The sequence below is a fragment of the Argiope bruennichi genome, chromosome 3 (assembly GCF_947563725.1).
Source record: "Argiope bruennichi chromosome 3, qqArgBrue1.1, whole genome shotgun sequence".
NCBI lineage: Eukaryota > Metazoa > Arthropoda > Arachnida > Araneae > Araneidae > Argiope > Argiope bruennichi.
Window position 1 is genome coordinate 112,493,493 of NC_079153.1, and position 16,752 is coordinate 112,510,244.

General features: G+C 30.1%; 1 protein-coding gene across 1 annotated transcript; it reads right to left on the minus strand.

Moving 5' to 3' along the window:
* Nucleotides 1-15,789: 15,789 nt before the first annotated feature.
* On the minus strand, nucleotides 15,790-16,176 carry LOC129962935 (uncharacterized). The gene has a single exon (XM_056076938.1). It carries the CDS (start codon nucleotides 16,174-16,176, stop codon nucleotides 15,790-15,792), a length of 387 nt encoding a protein of 128 aa, XP_055932913.1.
* Nucleotides 16,177-16,752: the final 576 nt, after the last annotated feature.

Consider the following 16,752-nt stretch of genomic DNA (forward strand, 5'->3'; position numbering starts at 1 on the left):
TTTTGCATCGCCAAGAGTACCAACAATGCAAAGTAATCAAAATCAAAAACCAAGCTCGCTAAAGAGGTAAAAAAATATTGCAAAGTAGTCACAATGAAAGATTGGCTGTTTTTTTTATTTTATTACAATTCTGAATTTTTAAAGATTGGAATTGCATAATTGCAAAGTATGATCTCTAAGCCTCAATGGGCTCTATTGTTCAGACTCTTAAAAATCTCGAAATAATGATTTATTAAATAATAAAATACCCATGCAGTGGAAGCTATATTACAGTACGCGATGCTTTCAGCATCTGCAGAAGGCACAATGTAAAAGTTTTTAATTCCCTCCCCATTCCCCCCCCCCAAAAAAAATATCTTAAGGTTTAAAAAAATATTAAGACTAGACAACAATAGCTCCGCTAGTACATAAAAGGTAAAAAGTTAACTTTTTTAAATAACATTTATTAAGTAGGCTCAATAGTCCTCGAAACTTGCAGCATCCCAAATTGATTTCTACCTCACTGGTTGAGGCCGCAGTGGCCTGGTGGTAAGATCTCGGCTTGTGGGCCTTAGGGTTTCAGGTTCGTGACCCGATGCCACCGAAGAACCGTCGTGTAAGGGGGTCTGTCGCACGTTAAATCCGTCATGCCAAACGGATTTAACGGATTCTCCGCTGGTGTGGTGTGGTGTGGAGAGGGAGGTGCCAGCTCAGGTATCGTCCTCGTCATCTGACCGCGGTTCAAACTTACGAGATCCGTCCCAAAATAGCCCTAGTGTTGCTTTACTACGGGACGCTAATATAACTAAACTAAACTAAAACCTCACTGGATAGAGCTTTTTTTAAAAAAACTATGCTTTTGTTAGACGTAAAAGCGGAAACCTAGTAACTCCGCTAAAACACTGAAAGTAAGAAATATACCTTTAAAAAAAACTTAAATGACGTATGCCCAAAAGCTGAAACATCAAGAGAATCGTAAAATCAGACAAGGAGACGCGAAAACTGGTTCGCCTTGATTTCTTGTCCAAAATTTTCAATGAAATATTTTATCCAGTAAAGCATCTTGATGGCTTCCCAAGGAAAGTACTTTTAAACTTAATATTTTAATAGCCTAGCAATAATACAATTTTTAAGGTCTTACAAACTCCCACTCATTGTGCTATGCATCTCCCTTTAATTTTATGTTATCTCATCTATAATATAAACTTTAATTTGAAAATGAAAATGTTTAAACTTTAATTAATGCAAAAACTTTCTTGATGAAACCAAGCATTTTTACTTTAAGTATAAAAACAGAAAGTAGAATATTTTGGCATTAATATGTTTGTTGCCATGACTCAATCTGATATTCAGATCATTTATCAAATCAAATGACCCCTTCTTTGTTATCTCCTAATTATATTAAAGAAGGGGCTATCTAATTGGATAGATGGCTCGGTCCAATTAAACAGTAGATGTGAATTACGTGGTGATGACGTATGTAATATGGTGATGACGTAAACGGTAGATGTGAACATCTACCGTTTACGTGGCTGTCAAAGTATTATTGTTTATGTGTACTACAGAATATGTTTCATAATTTACGTTATGACACCGAGGATTACTAAATAAAAGTATCTTGGATTCAACAACATAAAAATAACAATAATTTATTAAAATAAAAAATAAGAAGTGTTATACATTTTTATACATCCAATTACTTTACCATAAAGATTAGAAGTGTTGAAAATGGGCACACTTTTTTTAAAACATGTCTGCACTGCTTACATCTGAAATTAAACCTTAATTTTAAGTTTAACAAATTTCGAAAGATATATTAAAAGCATATTTTTAATCTACTCATTTTAGAAAAATAATTCATCGTCAATAATGTGAAAAAGCCAGCATGAAATATTAGCAGCAACAACGAAAATGATTTAAGTTTCATTTGAACAACCAAATATGTTGTTGTAAAATACGCTTAAAATGTTTTTTTTAAAAATTAATTAAGAATAGGAAAAATTTATGCAAACAAAAATTTGGGAACCATTAAAGAATTTTTTTAATTTTAAGATGATATAAAAATTATTTTTGTATTGTAATATTGTAATTTTCAAGCGATAGAAAGTATAATATTTTTATACATCTAATTACATTAAAATAAAGATTAGCAGTGTTAAAAATAGATACATCTTTTAACAATTTCTTCGTTGCTTATTTATAAAATTAAACCTTAATTTTTAGCACAACTAATTTCGAAAAGTATATCAAAAGCATATTTTAAATCTACACATTTTGAAATTAATTAAGAACAGAAAAAATTTATACAGAAAAAATTTGGGAACCATTAAAAAGGTTTTTTTTTTTTTTAAAGTTTTAAGATGATCTAAAAATTATTTTTGTACCGTAATATTTAAAAAATTATTGATAAAAAAAACACCAAAATTTCGTGTATACCCGCCCTCAAAAGTATATATGTGTTAGCTTTGGTTGCTCTAAGTCAAACACTTTGACCAATAAACATACACACACATTTGTATTATTAGTATAGATGGAGACAGAGATAGGATAAATAATAGATAATTCACAATGCGCAACCGATAGGTTGAGTGTTTAAGGAGGTTTATTCTCTTTTTTATATTTTGTATTTTCTGCTTATATTCATATACCCAGACATTTTTACTCTTTTTAATTAAAGGCATTTTGGATGGTTGATAATTATACACAGGCTCTGCTTTCTGTAAACATTTTTTTTAAAAAAATATCAATTTTTATGACAAAATGTGATATTTATATAAACCTTCCTTCAAGAGTCGTTTTTTTTTTTTAATCTTCAAAAGATTTTTATTTAATAAGAATTATTTCATCTTTGCAAAAATGGAATTCTGTAAAGACCATGTGGTTATGTCTTGGCTCTCGGTTCCAGGTTCGAGACCCGATTACTCCAAAGATCTGGCGTGTTAGCAGATCTGGTGCATATTAAATCCATTAAACTCAAAATTAAATTCATCTTGGTGCAAAGTGAAAGTTTAGAGAAGGAGCGCCGGTTTAAGCGTCATCCTTGTACTCCGACCATGGTTTAAAATTGAGAGGTCCACCCCAAATTAATTCTCTTATTGCTTTTAAATAAGACATGAGCGAAATTAAACTGAAATTTGTAATAGATTTTTTTTTATTCACTTTGAGTTAAGAGTTATGAATATTTATGATGACATGTATTTAATGTTTTCAGAACGAGATTACCAGTTAATCGATTAATTTAATGATATTTCAATACCATAAATATGACTCTATCTAGCAGAGAATTTGAGAAAAAAATTGATTTCAGGATTTCAAATATTTTATTAATGAAATAAAAAAAATATTATAAATTTTTTACAAATAAAAAATATTTGAAATTAGAAAAACTGATTAAAATAAAGAAAAAAAAATTTTTTTCTTTTTTGTATACTAATAAAAATCTTTTTATTAGAAAAATGTTTTTATTTATTTTATAAATTTGAAATTTATTTGTCTCTCTATGTTCTTATAATAATGCTCCTTTATTGAATTTTTGAAAAAGGGAATTCAAAAAATGAACCCTTGTATAAACAAACATAGTATTAAAAAATAAACGATGAAAAAAAAAAGAATGCAAAAGAAACGCAAATTGTTTTTCTCGAATTACAACCGAAAGTACAAAGTTTTCAATAAAAATGTGTCTTGCTAAAAACAAAACATACTTGAAATAGGTTTCGTTTGCATCTAGCTGGGTTTGCAATAGGTTTCGTCTATTGATATGAGCCATCATTTTAAAAAGATAATTCAAAACGATACCAGTGTAGCACTACTTCCTTATTAAAGATATCAAGTCTCAACACTTCATCGTCTTGAGGCAACCGTAATAACAAAAGGTTATAGAGAAGTAAGTCCCCGTGTTTACAACAATCTTATCAATAAAAGTCGCCTGATAAGAGTGTCTGAAACTTTCCTAAAAGCGTGTTTTAGGTTTTACGGGAGATTCCCCTAACATTAAATTATCTGCATCTTATCAAAAATTTCGCTTTAACCAGTCATTTCCAACTTTTTGGATCTCCGGCGCTTTTATTAAAAACAGATTTTTTTAAAAAGTTATAACAACACATAAAAAAATTCTTTAACGCATTATCAATAATTTTTATGTGGATTCGATAGGTATATTTTATTTTATATAAAAAATTATTGAACGTATTTTATTAACTAATTATCAGTACAAGGAATGAACCCATGAATCTGAAGCAGTCGATTTAATCTAAATACAATTACCCTCCTTTTCTTTTCCAAATCTATTTTCGGATGCTTTGATTTTATGATAGCGACTGAAAAAAAATAAATGAACGAATGAATAAAAAGAGCACAAATGAAATGTGACAAATAGAATTAAAATTTTGTGAGTTTAGTTTTTTTTTTTTTTTTTTTTTTTTTTGTCACTTTGTATCGCATAGTGGAAGTGAACCTTTCGTCACACACACACACACACAAAAACCAAAAAAAAAACATTTAATTCCAAGTAGATAAGTTTTATTTGAAATAATTTGTCAAATAAATTATATTTTTTTCCTGCGACTCGCATTTTTGGAATAATTATCGAAGAGTTTTGCTTATGTAATGGAACAGTGATATTAAATAATTTTGAATTCATGAAAAAAAATTTATATAATTTTCAAAGTATTTCCCGAAGCAAATGATTTTCGAAATAATTATCGAAGAACTTTACTCATTAATGGAACAGAGATATTTAATTATCTTGATTCCATGGAAATTTTTCTATATTATCCTTTCAAATAAACAATCATTTCATTCAAATCAAATGATAAGCTGTACTATATATTCTTCAAGAATGATTTCTGATCTCGAAGGGTATCAGTTTGAATTAAAAATGTGAATAGAATTATGAAAATTTAATTATTCTCATCTCTTTCCTTTGAAGAAGTTAGTGTTCGCAATGGGAGGCGCTGCTTTAAACGATTATGTTTAAAGACAAGATCAACTGTTAAGATGTAAAATTCAGTGATGGTATGGCAATTTGGAGCTCAAAATTTCTGTAGAGGGACTGCATATGCATTATGACATAATAAATGGTAGATTTCCGTCCTTGACTTACCTTTTTACAAAAAAATCGATTATTTGTTTTGTTATTTTATTATTTGGTATTAAAACCTCGCTTTTTTATTTGTATTTGAAATTTTTAACAACATTTTCTGAATTAACTACCATGTATAATCAAGAGTTTATTGTAATTATCAACTTATTGATGTAGAGATTTCTAGGTTTCCAGTTCATGTTTTAAGAAATTATTAATCATATTTCGTAGCCGCAATTCAATTTTGAAAACATTTGAAGCAGTCGTTCTGTGGAATCTTAATTAAAATCGAAACAGTGCTTCGATCTACAACTCAGAATAATTTTTAAAAATAGTCAATAATCCGTACAAGCATGTAGCCAAAATATTTATAAATATAGTAGCCGTCCAATTACATCAATCTTCAATCAACAGAATGGAATTTTAGACAAAAAGTAAAAAATAAAAGATGTCAATATTGGGAAAAGTTTTAGAATGAATTAATTGCTCAAAACACTCTTTTCAGTACGTCTCCCTTAGATCAGGTGCATGCTGCATTGCCCATATGTAATTTTAATATAAATGACTTTAATATTAACTTCAATATTACTTTAAATATTAAACTTTCATTCATAATCTAATTTGTGGTTGTTTTAAGTGACTCTAACAATATTTACAGTTCCAGTGCCTTACGATTATCAAAATTAATTTCACGAATTTTTTTTAGTCTCTGTCGGATTTTTAAAAATTAATTTCTGAGCTTGATACGATCGTCCGAATTTCTACAAATCCAAATCGCCTGATCTACGTTTTATTGGGATGATTAGAGTTCTACAATAGATAACCAGCGGGGAAAATTCCCTCCTCTACCCCCCTTTTTTTTACTATCTAATAAAAGTATCATACGTTTGTGGACCTAGAGGAAGACTGAGAAGAACGTGTATGCTCAGATTTTCCCAAGCTTTTGGGCTTCGTAATATAGTGAAGAAAATGAAATATGCATTTATTCTGGACATAATTTTATTTATTACTTTATACTGATATATAAGCATACATTATTCAAAAAATTTCTTTCCGGCTTCAGAAAGGATTCCATTGTAAAAATTTATCAGAATCTAATAGATAGATTTTTTTTCAGCATTATAATATTTTTACTTCTTGTACAAAAAAAAATTTTTTTAACATAAAATTTTTAATAATGGAAAAAGTTTACTGGAGAATACAGATTTTTTAAATTCATTTGCATATATAAAGCTTCATTTTAGTGTTCATAAAGATACGCAATTCTTCGCACGCCTTTAATAACACCGTATACTTCCTGCATTGAACGGATGAATAAGAAGCCCTCTAAAATGTGTCTGCAAACGATTTCGTTCTAAAAAGTTTCAAAAGGACGATTGGAAAAAATCAAACACAATATTCAGTGGGAAGCCTTTATTTTACCTCATATTTATAAATATTTTAAAATAGTTGAAAAGTTTCCTAATCTCTAAATTTGCTGCCTTAAAATTCTTGAATAGTTTCTGAATCCTTATATCTGCTGCCTTAAAATTCTTGAATAGTTTCTGAATCCTTATATCTGCTGCCTTAAAATGTTTGAAAAGTTTCCGTCTCATTTTACTAGTCTATATTATACCGGCATCTTTTAAGTATTCATTGAAAATTTCAGAGAAGTTATTAAATGATAATGACCATTACATCATTTCAGATTTTTTAAAAACTTCTTATGGCCTTTAAGGTTATACTCTAGAGGCATTTCTGATATACTTTACTCAATATAATGTGCCTAAATTCGCAGTCAATCTACTGTACACTTTAAGCATCTTCCCTTTGATCATTTGGACAAAAAATATGATATATGTCTAAAATTTTGTTAGTAAATCAACATGCTTAATTTCATGCATTTTTGCTTGCTGTATTTCTGAATCATCGCGTTCACAAACAAACTGATACCCATCGTTTGGGTATCAAATTTAAGTGAACAAATATAAGACTCCTAAAAACGTATTGTGAGAACGCGGATCCTAAAATTTCAAATTAAGATTCTGATAAAATATTTAAGTTATATAAAATATTTAATTGAAAATTTGAGCAACCAATTATCCAGGCAAATCAAATGGTCGCCAAAAACAGCTAGATCAGAAATAATATATATATATATATATAAAAGAAAAAAATCAACCTGAAATGAAAATAATAATTTCTTTTTACAATAAAAAAAGGTGTGTTTTTTTTTCAAAAGTTTTTTTTAAAGAGAAGAGTAAAAGAATTTATTCATTCCTCATTCTCGAAGCTGTAAAAGTGTCTATCCAATAGCGAAAGCGATATTGCGTAAAGTAACCGAATTCGTTAGAAAGTAATACTATATCACAAAAGAAACCTGAATATAAAGTAACAGTATTTTTAACATCAAATGATTCTTTTCAATTCAAATTGAATTGAGTTTAAATGTCACTCCGTTGGCATAGAAATTCGCCTTAAGAAGCCGTATATTTTGGGGGTAGTGAATTCAAGAAAAGAAAACTTCTGTAAATTTCGGAAATTCTTTGAATAGCTTGCGCCTCGCTCCAGCATTCACGTTTTTTCTACTAACAGCTTTAAATGAAGCCAAACAAAACCAACAAGCTTTTATCTTTAATATTAAATTTTATACAATATAAACCCTTTGAGCTTCAAGATTATTTAAAGCTTTAATTAGACATCACATTTTATTTTGGGCATTTATTGTTATTTTCATCCATTTGAGAACGGAAAGGACATCTAGGATACTTAAAAATGCTCAAGAGGTTTTTGTTTCATAAATTAGCTCCTACATTAGACTAAATGTGTTGAATCCTTTGCACTCTAAAAAACAATTCGATTCATAATTATTCATTTAATACAAAATCTTGTGTGTGTGCGCGCGCGCGCGCGTGTGTGTGTGTGTGTGTGTGTGTGTGTGTGTGTGTAATTATATATATATATATATATATTTGTAATGATATTTTAAAATCTAATTTAAACTTAATTAATTTCCTAATTTTCAGCTCAATTCAGCATATATTAACTTCATTCTAAAATATTCTCTTATTTCCTGATCCCACTCCACTTTTTCTATTTAATTAATGCAACAGAAAGCTCTGTAAAAATGCTTTCGTCAACGGTTCCCACGGTCCGAGTGAAGGGATAAAAAATTGCTGGCCTAAACAAATTCTTTTAAAAGATCCTTATAATTCCCTTACCTAATTCGACGAGTGTAGAGAAATCCCTTTCAAAATCTCATAGTATATAATCACAGGGGAAAATCTTTCATTAGCTTTTCCTCATTTCTCTTGAGTCGTTCTGCATGATGTACTCGTCGCTTATGCTTGTACATATATCATGCCACCAGGGATGAAATAAAAAATAAAAAGAAGTTAAAAAAATTCAAAGTGCTTCCCTCTCTTCGACCACGATTCTGCTACAACAATTATGGTTACATATATATATATATATATATATATATATATATATATATATATATATATATATATATATATATATATATATATATATATATATATATATATATATATATATATATATATATATATATATATTAATCTACATTATCTTAATTATCTTACTATTCTATAGGTATTTCAAATTTCAAAATAAATAAATAAAACTTCAAAATGATGAATCATCTTAAATGATGTTTGAGAGGAGTCATTCGAGTGAAAAGGGTTTAATATGAAAAACTTTTAGCATGAATTTTATATTTTTACGGTATCTATTGTGTGTTCTTTGGCGAGTTTTTTTGGTGATTAATCCTTGGCAATCGATTAAAACAAAAATTTGAGACAGAACTACACTTGTAACTGCAAACACACATATACGAAATTTGATATGTTTAAGTCTTTGTGTTTTTTAATTATCACGTTTACATGTTTCTGAAAATACAGATCGATATACGCTCAACCTCCATGTTCGATTTGGCTCGAAATTTGACAGGAAATTGCAAATTTTATGTAAAGACCACAAACCAAATTTCATCCGTTTAGTTTTTGAATTATCTTTGTCATAATCAGACACACAGACTGATAGATATTTTCCAAAAATGTGTGTTTTTTTAAACTCGGGTAGGTCTAAAATGTGGAGATTCGTCAAAAATCTTGAGTTCGAATTGTTTGATCGCATTGTTTCGATGATAGTACTTTCTCTAGACGTTGAATATGAGAAAGTAATAAATTGTATTTTCATAAAATAATACATTTGATACAAATTGATATCACAAACACCCATAAAATATTTGTAATGCCGGGCTGAGAGCGAAAAGTTATAAGCATCATTTTGACCAGTTTCTGGCAATGCAAATTTATTATGCAACCACAGTAATCATATGATTGTCTTCAAGTATCGACTTTCATAGTCCGTTCATTTAAAATATATATTATAAGTTAAAAATTAAGTTATTGGGGAATTAATCTTTCTCCTGATGACTAAAATTTGATACAGTCAAATTATCATTAAGCATAATGGAAATTGCACAGACTGATATTATTATAACTCTCACCTGAGAAATTTACTGTCTTCATCTCATTCCAGAAATAGTTAGGAAATAGTTAACTGTTAAATTGGAAAGATACAATTACTAATCTGGTCTAATTGGAGTTTTGACTGCTCATCTCAGTAATTTATAAGGATTATGAACGCTCTCAACTGACTTCTTATCTGCATTTCAAAGAATGATAGCCTTCTACTGTCTGATGTCTTATAATATTTGCAAAACCCTTCAGCGGTGTCTCTGTATCTGTTTAATATTTTCTAAGTCAGGGATGATCTTTAGTAAATTGGCCCAATTACTTCCAACTGGGCACAATATTTGGTGATACAGAAACGGAATGCTAACTATCCTCTCTTCAAGTCAGTGATATATGTCAGATATGAAAATCAGGACCTTATCCTTTTCGCCATTATTAGAGTGTGAGTATACAAAATTGAATTAGATAATCTACATGAGCTATGATTTTTTTTCTCGTATATGAAATATGCAAATTGTAATTATTTTCTTGGTTAAAAAATTCGACCTCAAGAGTTCGATGAATCACCATATATCAAATCTCATCGAGTCCGAAAAAATATTTTTGATTCTACTATGTCTTTCTGTCAGTGAATGTGAAAATTCAGTCAGTTCATTCGCATACTTTATAATCAAGGAATTAGCCTCCTCCCCCACTTGTATGAAATCGTGAACTTTATCTGGGCTGGAATTTTGCTGTTCAAATTTTTATTTTCAGAGTCACACACATGAAAGTTATGCGGTTTATAGTATAATAAAAGAAAGAGATACCGGTGTAATAATTGCATTGAATTGGAGAATAGTTACAAAATATCGATTTTTGATATTTTAATTTTTATTTTTCGCAATTAATTACTGACATGCGGTTAATACACAAGTACCCTTGAAAGTCAAATATGGATTTTCAACGACATTTCTTCCGAGAGACTGAAAACAAAATTTCACAAAGAACTACAATTCGAATCCCAAGATCATATATAAAATTTCATTTATTTAAGATATTAAGACATTTCATTGTTGAATATTAGAATTACATGCATTCTGAAATACAAATCGAAGATACAATCAACCTCTTGTCGGATTTCATTCAAAATTTGAAACAAATCTACATTTTAGATGTTAAACATGTGGGCCAAATCTTATCTACCTAGCTGTCTCTTATCTTTTGTAGTTAACACGTTTACTTAGATTCGGAGAGGCAAATTTTCACTAAATGGATTTCACTCAAAATTTGATAGAAATTTATAAATTTGTTGTTTATATATCAGATTTCATCCGTCTAGCTCAAAGCGTTTATAAGTTATAGGGTTCACAGATAAGCCAGCAAGCACAATTAAAAAAAAAACAGAGTTTTTTCCGATTTAGAAAGATTTGAAACATGGAGATATCAAGTCAAATTCTTGACTATTACAATATTTTCTCTTCGTGTATTTCTTGTGCGAGAAAATAAATATATAAAAACCTTGAAGGATGGAATTTTGTAAGTGCTTCGTGACACCAAAATTGAATACTTGTTAAGTTTTACTCGAAATCTCTCTATGAAAATTTTGTGTATGTCCTTGGACATGTAGAATAAAACAGCTCAAAAACTTAAAATGTGGTTAAATTTAGAACAACGTTTTTTAGCATTAACCAGGAATTAGAATAAAATATTGAGTCAAATCTTTCGAGCAGTTAATTGCCTGTCTTACTGCCTGTTAGTAAGTATATGAAAATTAAAGCTCAAAAAGTAAAATGAATGAGTTTGAGTATGTTATAACATTCCCCGTTTCCCAGTCTGAAAAGACATTTACAGCCAGCTGTGTCGTCGCTTTTACTTACTAAACTCCTCGAGATAGCCAGATGGTGGATCTTTTCACCTGGGTGGTCTCGCATCTGTTCATTAGCGACTACAATGAAAGACCATATGTGGGAATTCCTCGTCCAAGAGATATTGATAATACATTCAAAGAGAAAGGAGTGCCCAAACATCTGGATGCTAAATGTTTCTCTTTGTGAAAGGACTATGATAACTCCGTGTTCCAGAATAGTCAATTATGAAAGGTGCATCTCTAAAAGGACCTTCCCACGGCCGACTGGCGCCGCTGAGGGAGCATATTGCTAAACCCCGATTGGCCGAAAGAGAGCTCAAATGACCAATGTAAGTTAAGTGGCGGAGATTGTCGCCGAAATAAAGTGCGGAGATTTTTTTTTTTTTTTTTAGGGAGAGGAAAAGAAATAAATTGCAGGCGGACTGTTGGACTAAGGCCACAAGTTCGGAGTCCGAGAACTACCCCTGAAGTGGTCGTGTTGACTAACAACCTGTTAGTTCTCTGTGGTGTTGTTTCTCCGTATTGATGGAGAACTGAGTTTCAAGATAAACCTTCGACTTCGACTGTTGTGTCTCCCACTACAGGTGTAAATAACTATTTATTTAACCAAGATTAGAACAAGTTGTTCTTTTGTATATATAGGGCTGTAAAATGAAGAATTGTCTGGAAATTCTGCTTCGTTATTTGATCAGTCTAGATCAAGACATTACAGTGTAGTCATATGAGCAAAATTGTAGGTATGTATCAAATTTAAGTTATAAATAACAGAAAGAAAAATATTCCAGATGGGCATTCTGCTTTCTTTACTATACTACGAAACATAAAAATGCGCTTTATTACACAATATTCGATGGATCAGTCATAACTGTTAATACAACCAGCAGGAATGTTCCCACTAAATTTTTCTCGTATACTCTCTAAATAAAGGTATTATCCCAGAAAACGCCTTGAATAACATTGGCTTACAATGTCATTCAAGGCATGCATTCATTCGTACAATTCATTTCGAAATATTAACCTTTGGCGTAAATTTATGATTCTCATTGAACCTATCGTGTCATCCTTGCCGAGTTATTTGGCGATTAACCCCTGGCATATTTAAATGATATCCCAAAATAGAATTTTTGTTTTAGATGCTTTTTTTTCTCCTATCGATTGAAATAAAAATGTAACACATAACTACACTTGTAATAACAAAATCACGTACCAAATTTGATATATTTGTCTTTGCTTCTTTGAATTATCGCGTTTACAAGTTTCTGAAAGTACAGACTGACAGACGGTCACCCCTTGTTGGATTTGGCTCAAAATTTGACAGGGGTCTACACTACAAACGTGTACCGAATCTTATTTATCTAGCTCTCTTCCTTTTGTAGTTATCGTATTAACATACATTCGGACAGACAGAATTCCTCTGATTTTACTCAAAATTTAATAGAAATCTGCAAATTTGGTACAAACATCGTATACGAATTTTCATCCGTCTAGCTGAAAGCATTTTTGAGTTATTCTTGTCACAGACAGACGGACATTTTCCAGAAATATATTTTTCGAACTTAGGGAGTTCTAAAATATGGATATACCTCAAAATATCTAGTTCAAATGTTTTTGACGAATACTATACTTTCTCTATATTTCTTAGATGAGAAAGTAAAAATTATATTTTGATAATTGCTGTAAAAGTCTAGAAATTTTATTTTTCACTTTTCTATAAATCATGATGCTTTTAAAAATTTTACTTTTTTTTTCTTTGACGTTATAGCATTTTATTTAAATTTAGAAAGGCCCTTCCTCCCTTATAGTTTAGCAAATGAAATTTTTTATTTAAAGCTCTGAAGAAATTCTATAAATTTAATTTCGATATCATTTTCCATAAACGATGAGATTATCTATTATTAGCCTGTTAATATGCAAACACTCCTATTTATATTACATATTCCTGATATTTGGCAATTATAGAGTAATCATAATCTTTGCGTTTGATTCGAGGCATGAGAAAGAGTTTAAATTTTAGTGAATTTGATTAGATTAGCATCCTTTTTTTAAAGTTACACTAGAACTAAGTGCAATTTAGAATCGAGATCAGATGATGAGGCGAAACTCCGAAGTTAAGGTTCCTTTCCTAAATTTCCACATCAGATTTGCTTGGAAATCTGACAACAATAGATTTAACTACGCCAGACACTTGTATATGACAGAATATCTATCGATATGGGTCTAGAAATTACATTCCTCTAGTCCTAAAGTGACGTATGTAAATGAATTCGGTAACTCAAAGCTGCAAAGAGATAGCTAAACGGAATGGAATGAAAAAGCGGACTTGATCGCAAAATCAGTAACAGAAATCAGCCCATGCATTGAATGGATCGCATCGGAAGACATCATCTTCCGCATCAAACAAATCTCAAAAAGAAAAACAACAGACAGCTATAGACAGAGCAAATATTATGAAATTCTTGGAGAAATTCCAGACATAAAAAATATTGCTAAATGGACAAGAAATAGAAGAGAAGACATCATTTGCGCTAGAATTTCTACCAAAACACTCATTACACCTGGCCTTCTACATCTTTTTAACCTGTCGAATCAACCAAATTGCGAAACATGCCAATCTTTGAATAATTTGGATCATATCTTACTGCACTGCCGAAAATAGGCAAGCATCAGACGTTGCCTATGGTCGAAGTTGGGCCTCAACTCTCTTTCAACCTGTAATTTCAAACAACTCACGAGCAAAGTATTTGCAGATAAACTGTCTCTCCATATTTTCCTTCAACACTTGAAATTTTTTTACATTTATTAAATGGAGATATTGTTGAATGCTGGGATGACAGCCTTTGTAGCTAAAAATCCCTAAATCCCCCTCATTCAAACAGAAAAAATCAAACAAAAGCTAAACAAAGAAGATTTGTCATGTAGTCAAAAATCAAATAAATCTATATCGAATTGTGGATCGATTGGGTCAATAGGAAGACACACTATTCTGAAAGGCGGTTTCTGAAAAACTGCATTTCAATAATCACAAATTAAAAGTATTTAAAGAATAGGGAAAAAAAATTTTAAGTTGTACAGAGCAATCAAATTTTTTGTAATTTTCCCCTTTTCTACAGTAATCATAAGTTTGGCGTCTTTTCGTCAAGCTTAATCTTTATTATATTTATACGAGAACTTATAAAGTTTTCTGCTTTTATAAATATCCTTTTACTATTTTTTATTTAATAGTCTTTTTACATAACCGTTGCCTTTAATAATTCGATATTAAAATAACTCAGCTATCGCAAATGACGGTTAGATTTGAGAACATGACCGTTAAATATTTGTCAGATTTGAATTTTTCAAACGATAATTCGCTGGATTAATAATTGCAGCAAACTATATTGTTAGAGAAAGAAACAAAGAGTCACAAATTTAGCTATATTTTGGTAAGATTTAACGGTATGATTAACGGTAACGACTTGATTACCGTGTAATCAAGTTTTATCCTCGATAATTATGAAGATTTTGATTTCAAAAAAGAGAACAACATAAGTGATTTTCAAACTCTTGGGATTGAAATGATTTATTGAAGATGGTGTTATTCTTTATCTGAAATGAATAGCTAATAAAAACGAAATTAAAAGAAATCTATTCGTTAGGAAGTTTATCTGGATTGATAATATAATTTAATTTTACGCTCACGAATTTAAATAAAACGAAGCGGAAAAACAGTTATGAATCATAATAAATCAACCATCTGCCAATGCTTTATGCTCATCAATGCATTGATTCCTTTTTATGCAAAGAGATAAAATTCAAAAATTATTTTTAGATATTTTATATTTATTTAAATAGTAAAATACCGACATATAATCCCAATTTTTTGAATTTTAATAACGGTTATTAACAGAGAAAATTAGCGAATTACTCGTTTAATCAATTGTTATACGTTTCAGAAAAAGATTAACTATTCAATGCAAATTTTATAGTAAAACCAGGATATTCATTAAATGTTACTCAAACATTAATCATATTGTAAATTTTACCAACATTTATCTTCAAAACGTAATTCCAATTCTAGTTTACCGATTTATACACTCGATATCTCTAAGTTGCCAAGACAGTTGAAAGTCGATCCATCGTCTGTACAAGCGAAGAAATGCATCTTTTACTATAAAATTCCATTACTTTTAAATTTGTTGATAGGTTGCTTAATGTTGAATAAAGTTTGAACTTAAATAAAGAATCAATTAAATGCTTAGTATATCTTTTTATTGTGCATCTAACAAAATCGTTCAACTATTGAAAATTCACAGGTTTTAAATGCTATTAATTATCATGCTGTTTCTCTTATAACATGAAACATTAGATGTATAAATCACTGGAGATCTGTCTGCTTGTCTTGAATGTCATTTATCTTTTGCTTATTCCGGGACCGCTGCACTCTTCTTGGACCTCCTTCGTCGTTTTCCCCCCGATTTTTTTGCTCCAGAGGACTTCTTCCTCTTTTTACCTCCAGAAGACTTCCTACGTTTTTTGCCGCCTCCTGAAGATTTTTTACGTCTTTTACATTCGGATACTTTTCCGGTATCGCCAAGATTTTTCAGGATGTTTCGGTCCATGGCCATCTTCATGATTGGCTTGATGGTTGCATCCAAGGCTTGGGAGTCAATTCCATACTGATTGGTGAGATATTTCTTGAGATTATTCACCGAGAAACCATTTAGTTTTTGCAAATGCGTGATGGCTTTCAAAACGGTGAGTCCGTTTATTGTCGATCGTTGTTGAGGAAGACAAGCATTTTGATCCATATTATTTTAAATTAAAGACTACTTTAGATTAGATTTACAAATTTGGTTTCAAAATTTTTAAAAATCAAGCTCTAACCTTCAAAAAAATTTTTGCACTGATATTATTTTATAGAATTATGCGTACGAGTATTACATCTCGTAACATGGTGGCACGAGTTTTGGATTTAGCCAATTAAAATCATTGTCTGTGAAGAAGTTTGAAATTAACCAATAATCATGAATTTCAAAAAAATTGTGTTTTATTTGAAGTAGTAGTACATGCAAATGTCTTATATTGAAATCTGCACGAAAAAATATGACTTTGCAAATTTTTTTTATTTGTCACATATTTCTATTAAAATTCCTTGATTGATAAAATATTTCTTATGCACAATCTTAAAAAAAAATTTTTTTAAGAATTTCTGGTTGATTTTTTTCAAAGCAAGCGCATAAGTTGATTCTGAATATTTACTCGCAACATGAAATTATTAGATTATTTTATTTGAGTTTGATGTTATCAAGGTTTATCGGTGGAAAATGTACACATTCTTATACTTACAGAAAAATTAAGCAAAAGTACATGCTTAATAATTTGAC